The sequence below is a fragment of the Mandrillus leucophaeus genome, unplaced genomic scaffold (assembly GCF_000951045.1).
Source record: "Mandrillus leucophaeus isolate KB7577 unplaced genomic scaffold, Mleu.le_1.0 Scaffold1083, whole genome shotgun sequence".
Lineage (NCBI taxonomy): Eukaryota > Metazoa > Chordata > Mammalia > Primates > Cercopithecidae > Mandrillus > Mandrillus leucophaeus.
The window spans coordinates 265902-277514 of NW_012099021.1; the positions used below are offsets into that span (position 1 = coordinate 265902).

An 11613-nucleotide genomic window follows, 5' to 3' on the forward strand; every position below is an offset into this window, starting at 1 on the left:
AGTCCCTTTAGGGGCATTAAGTTATAAATACAGGACTGGTTCAGGAACTGAATGTGAAAGTATGCGTGTGTGTCTTTGACCCACTCTAAGTTTATGACTGTGTGCCTCAGGCATTGAGTGACAAGGAAGAGCTGGAGGCTGTATGGTTGGATCAAATACAGTCCAGCATTCTGATTCCTGAGCCTCTCCCAGTTTTGGCATTGAAAGTCCCATGTCATAGGAAACCCCTCCATCCTGGGCAAACTGGGATGGTTGGCTACCCTCCATGGCCCTGGAGCCCATGCCCTCACTGCTGCTCAGCTCAACTATGGCAGCAGCCCCTGAGCTGCCTCCCTTGTGCTGCTAGCCCTGCCCTCCACAGTGCCGTTAGTCACTAGAGCCCTTTTGGAAACAGACTTGACCTTCTTAAGAATGAAAGAAAGTCCTTGGCAATAGTATTTGCTGTGCGCTTATAGCCATGTCACGTGAGCCCTATGTTGTAGACACTCTGGACATGCCATTTTTTGGCACCCACAAATTAGTGCCAATCGTAGTTATACCAAACCTCTGTCCTGCCTTGCTGGACACCAGAGCATGCCACAAACCTCCACGGCCTTGACAGGGAGAAAGGGAACAAGTACCTTGATAAGATCTATTAACGGAGGAATAATTACTGTGTTTCTTCTTTGGGTTTTTTTTTTTTTTTCTTTTGAGACAAGCTGGCTCTATCGCTCAGGCTGGGATACAGTGGCGAGATCTCAGTTCACTGCAACCTCCACCTCCTGAGTTCAAGTGATTCTCTTGCCTCAGCCTCCTGAGTAGCTGGGATTACAGGGCCATGCCACGATGCCCGGCAAATTTTTGTATTAGTAGAGACAGGGTTTCACCATGTTGGCCAGGCTGGTCTCAAACTCCTGACCTCAACTAATCTGCCCGCCTTGGCCTCCCAAAGTGCTGGGATTACCAGCATGAGCCACCGCATCCGGCCTGTGTGTTTCTGTATGTTCACATACAACATAGTCCATGTTTCACGTAAGCGTCACAACCGCTGTAGAATCCTGTTCTACAGGTGAGGTGAGAGAGCCCTGTGATGTGCCCACACCACACAGGTAGTGAAACCGCTGAGCTGGAATTCAAAACGAGGCCTGCCCACCTGTCTGAGGTCCAGTGCCTCACCACTGCTCTGTGGGAGCCTCTCATGCGTGGGCATTAGGAGAGGGTCCATCTCAGGACTGCCGAGTCACAGTGCTAGGCCTGCCTCACATTCCGGGCTTGGAAGGAATGCAGTCCTTGGCTATGGTGGTTGTGGCTTCCTGTGTGTGTGGAGGAGAGCCGCAGGGAGGAGGGGTGTCAGGGAATGTGTGTTCCAGAGGAGTCCTGTAAGCAAAGCAAGAGAGGACCTCCCTCCTGGGAACAGGGTTATCAGCAATACTTTATTATTTGTGCTTTTCCTTCAGTCCATCAGAAAATCCTGCACACCACCCGGTGGCCTCTGGTGAGTCCAGCTGGGCTGGCCTCAGATGACGACCCACCGGGGCAGCCTCGCCGCCTCAGTCCCCTGTGGTCACTGATTCAGCGGATCGCGTGTATCCTGGACTTGAGAGTGCTGATGAGGCAGTTCATCTTTGATATCCCTTTCATCCCTCATGACAGCCACCACATTGCGTTTCCTAGAATTTGGCCGAGTTCCCACTACCGGGGAAGGCTCAGAGCTGGAGTGTCTGGAAAAGTCAACCATGGCCATGAGGCAGGCAGGCTAACCCCAGATGAGGGCGATGTTGCTGTAGTTAGCCCGCAGCTGTAGCTAGGGGTGGGGCCACCTCTAGTCACTGGGCAGGAAATGGAAAAGTAGTGCCCCTAAGGAGGAATGCTGTAGTCACTGGAGCTGATTCCAGTGACTTTTCTTGGACAGGTTTCTGCAATCCCTTCTGCTGTCGTTGGCCTGGGACACTCAAGTGAGGCTGTGGGACAGGGCTTGCCGAGAGCCCGGAGAGAGAGTACCTAGTACTTAGTGAGTATGTCCTGAGTTCTTGGTCCCGCACCACACTTGTCTAATTTTTCCCCTCACAGCAACCCAATGAGATGTGATGTTCCCATTTTAGAGATGAGGCAGCTGAGGCTCAGAGGCTCAGGAACTTGCCTCTGCTGGAAAGTGGCCGGGGTTCTGGAGCAGGTGATTGGACTCCAGATCCAGAGCCAGTCTCCGTGTGTCACGCTGCCTGACACACTTCTGCCTGTGTGGTCTCTGGTGGATGATATCTACCCTTTTTCCCCTTGGGACCCTGGGGACTGTGGGTGATGCTCTCAGGGCCTAAGTGCTGGAGGTGCTGAGTGGAGCTGGGTATAAAACAAACATTCTTGGGTTACTGAGTCAGAGCCTCTCCCTGAACTCTGACCTGTTCCGCTTCACTTCATTGCTGTTCTCCCACCGGGAAAGGGGTTGAGTGTTGACAAACATGCCAATAAGTGAACCCCTGGGGAAATGAATTGCCTTGTGTCCTTTGAGAAGGTCGTGGCAGGGCAGCAGAAGACTGGCGGTGCTGCTCGCGGTTGGTAGTCACCTGGGGATGCGCCTTGCCCGCCCCACCAGCCCCTGTCCCGCTGCAGGCTCCGCGCCTCTTCAGCACTTTCATTCTGTGCCACACAAGGGGGCCCTTCCCCTGAGTCGGTGGTATTATTACCCAGGATCTGGATGTTTCCTGTCTACACTGCTGTTTCCTGGAGGGTAGGAACTGCACCTTCCCAGTGACGCATGACAGTCTTCACCCATCTGTGTCTGTGGCTCCTTTCTGGAGTCTCACTTGGCCTCTCTCCTGCTCTCTCAGAGCTTTTCTGTGGCATGAGTGACCTGACTGTTGTCGTACATACACGCTCTGGGGTCAGCATTCTCTTGCATTCTAATAAGCCTGAGATCCTTTGAGGGGCCACTTGCTTGGCTTATTCACCAGGCCTCTTAGTTTGTAGTGAATTGGACCTCATTCCTCTCCATTACTTGACCCCTTTGATCTTGCTGCAGGACATGGGCCTCATAATTTGCAAACATTAGAAAGTAAATTTAGTACTGCAATTGCAGTACGCAAACATTATATGCAAACATGATATACAAACATCAGAAAGTAAATTTAATACTGTGATCGCAGTTTGGTGTTCTGGGGGTAGGAGGAACAGGATGGAGCATGGACCCCTGGCATGGGGCTTGCTGAAAGCACTGAGGAGATAGTCAGCTCTCAGGAGGGGTGAGCACATCGTTGGATGTAACTGTCTTATTGTTGATTGAATTATAAAAGTAATGTATATGTGATGGAATACTACTCAGCCATAAAAAGGAACAAATTAATGGCATTCGTAGCAACCTGGATAGGATTGGAGACCGTTATTCTAAGTGAAGTAACTCAGAAATGGAAAACCAAACATCATATGTTCTCACTCATAATTGGGAACTAAGCTATGAGGATGCAAAGGCATAAGAATAATACAATGGATTTTGGAGATTCAGAGGAAAGGATGGTAAGGGGGTGAGGGGTTTAAAAAAAACTACCCCGTGAGTTTCTGGTTTTAATAAAGCTCTTGACAATTAAAAAAATAACAATAATGTAAAGGTATATGGCATGAAATTAGACTATATGTAATGTCTGTAGAGATAAGTGAATCCCACTGGCCACCCCTTACTCACAGATATTCCTGGAGGGACTTGGAGTTTTAAGTCTTGGTGGTTCCTGGAAGAGTTTTGCCCAAAATTAATAGTGACCCTTCCTTTCTCTGCAGAACACGGAGAGTTCCTGGCTCTGGACCTTGGAGGGACCAACTTCCGTGTGCTTTGGGTGAAAGTAACGGACAATGGGCTTCAGAAGGTGGAGATGGAAAACCAGATCTATGCCATCCCCGAGGACATCATGCGAGGCAGTGGCACCCAGGTATGACCCTTGTCTCAGGGCGGCCCCTGGTGACAAAAACTTCCTTGGGATGTTCTTTCTGCACTTTCTCCAGCCGCTCCCAGTGTTTGCATAGGCAGTCGTCCAAGACACTTGTGGATGCCAGCACAGCTGTAAGGGCTCCCTCTCGGCCCGAGCTCAGGCTGTTCTGGTTGTATTTTATACCCAACATGTACTTGTATTAAAAGGAGTGACTGGAGAAGCAGCATTAAATCCAAGCAAGGCGCTGTTCAGTGTTGTCACATCTTGGGCCTCAGGACTTGGAAGAGGTCAAGCCCTCTGACTCCTGGTCTGCTGTTCTCTCTCCCACACAAGGCTCCCTCCTGGGAAAGGAATTTCTGACCATGAGTAGAACACGCGGGGGGAGATATTTTTAGACTCATTTTGTCTTTGGGGTGGCCTTGAGGTAAACCTGCTTTCCTCGTTATCATGCTGGGATTGGAGAAGGGAGGCTGCTTCCCTAGGGCTGTGGGCATTTGAGCTTTACCGAAGTTGTCACGTGTCTCCAGTATAACATCAGGAGGGACACAAAGGGTAGAGGCCCTTCCACTGCCTCTCCTATGCCTGCACCAAGCTGAGGTAGTAAAGAGGTTGGGCCCTGTATTCAGGCACTCAAGCTATGTGATTCTGGGCAGGTGATAGAGCTTGGCAGAGCCTCAGTTTATTCATCTGTAAAAAGGGATGATAGTATACGGATTGGGGTATAGATTAGAGGAGATGATACCTGTTAAGTATTTGCTTAGTGCTGGTGCATAATCTAGTGCCCTGTTTTTTCACAGGGGTTTTTGTCTGTTTATCTAATAGCTTCTTGTGCTGTCACACTCTGTGGCTAGTAATTGCATTGTTCCCTGTTGGGGGATATGGTTGCCTTTTCTTCCCATTGCCTCAATCTCCTGCCTTGGGCCACATCCCCCAGATGATAAATATTTAAGAAACAAGATAAGACAAAACCAACAAACAAAATAACATCTGAAGTTTGGCTGTGATTATGTAAAAGACTTGTAGCTTGACAGTGATGTGTTAGGTGGATTTTTAAGTTTTACAAGAACAACACCCTCCCTGTTGCTTGTATCCTGACAATGTGCAGGCCCCAGGCACCTTGCAGTCCCTGCAGTACCATCCTTAGAGCCTGGCAAGGACAAGGAAGTGCATCTCTGCCAATTGAGAAAAAGAATCCATTTTAAACATTCAAGATGCGAGTGAAGTTTTTCTTGAAAAACTTAACCTTAAAATTGCTCAGACCATCTAGTTAGAGGGTATCAAGAAAATCTACTCTCCATGCAATATATAAGCAAAACATTTTAGTCCAGATTAAAAACAAAAAACAACTATGAGACCCACCTTGAAGAACATTAAAACTGCTGGGATATTAGAAAGATTTTGAGTAAGTGGAAAAAATGCTATCTAAAAATGAAACAGAAAGAAAACTAGAAGAAAATATAGGTATCTTTGACCCTAAGGAATAGAAAGACTACTATGTACCTAAAAGCAGCAGAAAACACTTGGAAAAAAGGCTGAAAGGAAGTTCATTGTGGCTATTTTAGTGATGGAATTACTGCTGCTATATTTTCCCCATATTTCCCCCCCTTTTTTGGTATTCGGTATCAGTATTTTACTTAAAGGAAAACAAATGGATTGTAAAAATACAATTTAGTTGAAACCAAGAACAAATGTTGAAATCCCAAACTTGCAAAGGTTTTTGAAGAATTGTGAACCTGGGCAATGGGGGTCCCTGGGTAAACTCTGTCGTCCGGCACATTAACTTCTCCTGAAGATCAGTGGATTGCAAACCTGACTATCAGCCACTTAAGATTTTAAAAGTATATCTTGTGGAAAGGGAAGTGAGCAGGTTTTCAGACCAGTAAGGAAAAGGAAACCATTTTAACTTCATAAAATGATGCCCTTTGAGCCTTTTTATGACAGGAAGGTGTTAACTCTTTCTCTGCATCTCACCCTTAGATCCTCCTCAAAGAGGACGAGATAATCTTTCAATTCAAGGAAGCAGAAGGTCTCCTCTTCTCACCTGAGAAAAGATGTAGGTTCTTTGAACCCAGCACTAGCCAGTGGAACTGCTTGCAGCAATGGAACTGTCTCCTGCCTTCCCTGTGCAATGTGATGGGCACTGACCCTGTGACATCGAGCCCTTGAAGTGTGGCTGGTGTGACTGAGGAACTGAATTTTTAAGGTCTTTTCTTTTTTTGAGACAGTCTCACTCTGTCACCCAAGCTGGAGTGCAGTGGCACCATCCTGGCTCACTGCAACTTCCACCCCCCAGGTTCAAGCGATTCTCCTTCCTCAGCCTCCCGAGTAGCTGGAACTACAGGTGTGCACCACCAGGCCCGGCTAATTTTTTGAATTTTTAGTAGAGACAGCTAATTTTTTGAATCACCATGTTGGCTTTGAACTTCTGACCTCAAGTGATCCACCCGCCTTGGCCTCCCAAAGTGCTGGGATTATAGGCAGGAGACACTGCACCGGCCTGTTTTAAAAATTCTAATTAATTGACATAGCCACAGAAGGCCAGTGGCTACTGTATTGGGCAGAGCAGTATTTAATGCTTCTTTACGGCCTATTTTTCTCTACCTTCCTATGTTAGGAGCGCAATTGGAAAGAAAGCAGTGATCAGAGCTGGGGGAGGAGAAACCCTTTTGCTTTTCCCCCTTCTAACCCCCTCTCTTTGCACAACTTCTGCAACTCTCTCTCTCTCTTTTTTTTTTTTGGATAAAAACTATTTGTACTAAAGATCATTTTGACTAGAGTACCAGGAAGAAGGTGCTGGAAATTTGTTTAATATACGTACCATATAATTCAACTCCAGTCACCTTCCCGACAGAACAGAATTTGCTGAATATTTCCCTATTTTCATGTTAAAATACTTGAACTCTGTTCAAGGGAGTTGGCTCACCTGCACTGGTGATCCCCATGGCAAGAGAGCCTTGTCCTCCCCAGCCTTTGCTCTTGAAAATGTTTTGGTTTGGAGGTTGAAGGTTCAGCCTCAGCTGTTGTTAACTTTGCATGGGATCAGACAGAGGGACAGACAGAATGGATGCGGGAAGTTTAGTTAGATCTGGCCATCTTCCAGATTGTGGTGGCCTTGTCTTCCTGGGTCCCTCCTGCTGACCATACCCTAGGCATCAGGAGAGCCAACAGGTCTGTCAGCTTCCCTCTCCCAACCTCTCAGTTCCTTTATAAATGTAAATACTTTCTGTGGTTTGGCATAGTGGGTCTCAAACTACTGTTCCAGGATCACCTGGAGGATGGAAGCCTTGCTAACAGATGAGTGGGTCCTGCCCCCAGAATTTCTGCGACAGCCGGTCTAGGATGGGCCTTAGATCCTAGAATGTGCATTTCTAACATGTTCCCAGGTGATGGGGCTGAGGTTGCTGCTCCAGGAGCACACTTTGAAAAGTCATGGTTTAGTCGAATCTTCTTACTTCCTGGATAGGAAAAGGATAGCTGTCCTCTTACCCACCTTGGCTTTTAGATTTTGCCACGTAGTCAACCTGGCCCTTGGAATCTGCCCAGCCTCTTTGGCCTATGCTTACTTTTTACACCAGAATGCCTCTGGTCTCAGCCCTCAAACACCTAGAGGGGTCAGCAGCTTCTCTTTGAGGGTGTAGAGGGGGCAAGAAGGAAGTCAGGAGAGTGTGGGCTTTGGAGCTGATTGAAAGCCTGGTTTATTGTGAATACTGCTTTTCTAAGGCTTAGGAGCTCTGGGTCCTGCACAGTGAGTGTATGTGGTCATGGTTGTGAGGCTGCTCACCCACAAAACGCTATTTATTTCTCAGCGCTCTTCATGAACTTACTGGATGTTCTGTTTAGAAAGTTAGAAAACAAAGATAACTTCTTTGAATTGCCCTCAGATTAGTTTTCTAGAATGGAGAAGAAAATGTAAAAATTGCTTGTTTTTGTTAAGTTGGTTCATAGAATGCCAACAGACAATGTTGTCCCCGCAAACCACCCCCCACCCCATCACCAGAGACAGGGATACTAAAATACTTCTTGGCAGCAAGATAGGCTGGCCTTTCTGGTATGGTTGTCAACTGGGCATCCATGTCAATGGGTTTCTGACAGGGCCACTAAAGAATGTTCTGTTCCCCAGGCATGCAGTGACTTTCTGATTAATGTTGGCCATGATTTCCCCTACCTCACAGGGTTATCTTGACAGCAGTTTAGATAAATGGCTTAAGTAGAGGACAATATTTAGTGGGCAAAAACTAATGTTAAGCCTTTATATGTATTGACTCACGTACTCCTTTTCATAACTCCATGAGGACAGGTCCAGTTATAATTCCCTTTTTGTAGATGAGCAAATGAAGATATCAGAGAAGATAATGGGTTTTGCACACATTCAGCTAGTTATGTGCTGAGCCAGAAGAGCATGCCCTTAATCTCTATGCTGTTCGACCTCTCTGCTTACCACCCTGTCATGTGTCCTTAGCTGTTTGACCACATTGCCGAATGCCTGGCTAACTTCATGGATAAGCTACAAATCAAAGACAAGAAGCTCCCATTGGGTTTTACCTTCTCGTTCCCCTGCCACCAGACTAAACTAGACGAGGTAAGATGGGCTCTTCGGACACTTTCGTTGCTTCACTCTTGGGGCTGGGAGGGCCGAGAGGGACTTCTGAGCCACCTGCTGTGGTGGTGGTGGTAGCACTGGAGGATTGTGGAGATGAAGTTCTGCCTTTCTGGGTGACTGTGTATGTCAGTGTGGGGGCTGGTGAAGAAATATTTAGGGGGTTGGGAGTGCTCTTTATCACTCTGTCTCCCACACACATTGCACAGTATCCTTATCCCATCCACAGTGAGAACTCAGGAACTCCTCAGTTTAAAGTGTTGTGATAAAGACCCTCGGAAGAAAGATGCTTGGAGAGTTACTGATGTAAGGAAACTAGTACAGTCATGTATTGCTTAACAATGGGGATATGTGCTGAGAAATGCTTTATTAGGTGATTTCACTTATGTGTAAACATCATAGAGTGCACTTACACAAACCGAGACGGTACAGACTACTACTACACACCTAGGCTGTATGGGACAGCCTGTTACTCCTAGGCCACAAATCTGTATAGCATGCTACTGTACTGAATGCTATAGGCAGTTGTGACACAGTGATATCTGTGTATCTAAACTAGGCAATAGTAACTATCGAGCTCTATTATAATCTTGTTACCACCACAGTATACACAATCGGTCATTGACTGAAACATAGTTATGGGGCACGTGACTGTGTCTTATAGTGACGGTTGTCCTGAGTTTCTTTTTCCTAGGCTAGCCAGGAAGTAATACAAATATTCAACCACGACTTTACCCCAGTGGCAGAGGTCTCTGCCAGTGACGCAGGTTTGAGGGCTATGGTGTGAGTTTCAGTTTTAGTGGGAAATCAGTATTCACTCCTTGGTCCTTTTCCAGAGTTTCCTGGTCTCATGGACCAAGGGATTCAAGTCCAGTGGAGTGGAAGGCAGAGACGTTGTGACTTTGATCCGGAAGGCCATCCAGCGGAGAGGGGTGAGTAGGGTGGCAGGAGCTTGGGGTCTGTGGGCTTTTCTGGGTCCACCCTGAAGACTCCTTGAATGTCCTTGACTCATCATGATCTGCTTTTGTGGAGCTTAAGGAGAGGTTCTCGTTTCCCTGACACAAGTACTCAATAATTTTGCATATGATCCGCTGCTTTGGGGGTTTTTAGATTATTGCAATGGATAAATAATCTTAGCCTTGGCACAAGAAAAACTCTTTAGTTCTTAACCTGAAGAAGACTTGAATATCACTTCTAAGTAAGAAAGTTGGAATGATGTTGACATGGGAGTGGAATGGTGCAGAGAGAGAATCAGTTAAAAGTCTTATTACAGGAGGAGTTCTGGGGAGGGAAGGGGAAAGAGAGAGTGAGAGGGAGAGGGAGAGAAGGAGGAGGTGGAAGAGGAGGAGTGATGTACAGCTGGTGTTAGGAAAGTTGCCCTCTGTGATTATGAAGGTCAGAGCCCTCCCTTTTATCTCCACAGGACTTTGATATCGACATTGTGGCTGTGGTGAATGACACAGTTGGGACCATGATGACCTGTGGTTATGATGACCACAACTGTGAGATTGGTCTCATTGTGGGTGAGTGAATACTGGGCATGAGGGCCCGTGCTGGCCAAGAGATGGGGGTGTGGGCCGGAAAGGGAGAAGGGGCCCATGAGTTGGTTGTTTCTTTGGTTCATATTAGAAGATAATGGTCCAATCACTTTGGAGAGCTGAACAGGGACTCGTGGAGTTGTGGGTGGCAGAAGATTAGACCATGTATTGTGATGCCCCCAGAGTCTGCAGTGAGAAATCCCAGCCACCCTGGCCGGGCAATCTCGGGACAGTAGTGTAAGAGGGAAGAGGGATGGGAAGGGGCTGGAGCAGGTGTGTGCATAGCCATCCCTTGTTTTGACAGGCACGGGCAGCAACGCCTGCTACATGGAAGAGATGCGCCACATCGACATGGTGGAAGGTGACGAGGGGCGGATGTGTATCAATATGGAGTGGGGGGCCTTCGGGGACGATGGCTCGCTCAACGACATTCGCACTGAGTTTGACCAGGAGATTGACATGGGCTCGCTGAACCCAGGGAAGCAACTGTGAGTCGGCCTTTCCTGTGCAAGTGGCTTGGAGGGGGCCTGGAGCTGAGTTTGGGGCTGGTCGGGGCCAGGGGGTTGTTTCTTTACAGTCTTACATCCCCAGAGGTGGCCAAGGCGGCCACTGGTCATAGGAATGTCTGTGACTATAAATTGCTGAGAGGATCTAAAACAGAGAGCAAGCGGATACACCAGATTATAGCTAATAATGTGTGTCCTTCACAGGAGTCATTTTAGAAGGTTCTATTCTGAGTGTAAGTGGGTGGCCCTGCTCTTTCTTTCCACCTTCTATTTGTAAATTGTCCATGGGAACTGTGAGCCACCTAAGAAAAGTTGTGTTGAGGTGGCCAAGATTGGGGTCTCTGAAAGCTCCTTTCGTAGCTCCAACTCCATCACTGCCCAGAGGACAGGCTGACAGCTGGCTGCTCATTGCTGGTCTCTGGGGTCCCAGGGCCTCCTGCTACAGCTGCAGGCAGACCCATGGCCTAGGGAGACACTGGCTGAGGAGCTTCCTTGGCCTCTTTCCCTTGGACATTGGATGGACTGGAGGAGGGGCTTCTAGCATTTTGGATCCTGAATATTGTATTCTCCAGCCTGGCCTGCCTTTGTTTTTAGTCGCTTTTATCTCTTACAAAACCTTATTTCACTTTCACAAACATTTGCCAAATGTGCGTGTGAAGGTCTTGAAACAGGAAGGTCTGAAGCAGTTGCAAAATATTTTGAGCAATACAGATCATCGTTTGTCTTGTGACTGTTGTAGAAAAGCTTTTCGTGCAGATCTCTACCTGGAGAGGAAAATTGAACCCTATAAACCAAGTCAGTGGTGGGTAACCTTTTTCTTTCCAGGAGAGTCCTTGCTTTCTCAAAGCATGGTTTATTTATCTAAGTCACAAGCTTCTTTAACATGTTGAAATGAGTCCTTTACTCGGACTTTCTGAGGAACATACTGGTTGTGTCTGCCACGGCTGATGAGAGGTTTATGAGCTGAAAAATCACTCGGTGTCTGCCTCCGCGAATGAGGCACACCCAAGTCATTCCGAGGAACTATAGGCCCTTTCAAGTGTCAACAGACAAATTTGCCAGCCAGACCATGACAACAC

General features: G+C 47.4%; 1 protein-coding gene across 1 annotated transcript in view; it reads left to right on the top strand.

The window, feature by feature from the left end:
- Positions 1–11613, top strand: part of HK2 (hexokinase 2) — a 57083-nt gene that overhangs the window by 27439 nt on the left and 18031 nt on the right. Inside the window, exons 3-7 of the mRNA XM_011987329.1 lie at positions 3745–3893; positions 8353–8472; positions 9327–9422; positions 9914–10013; positions 10333–10519. Of these exons, the coding sequence (XP_011842719.1) occupies positions 3745–3893; positions 8353–8472; positions 9327–9422; positions 9914–10013; positions 10333–10519 (652 nt within the window). The remainder of the gene's footprint in view (positions 1–3744; positions 3894–8352; positions 8473–9326; positions 9423–9913; positions 10014–10332; positions 10520–11613) is intronic.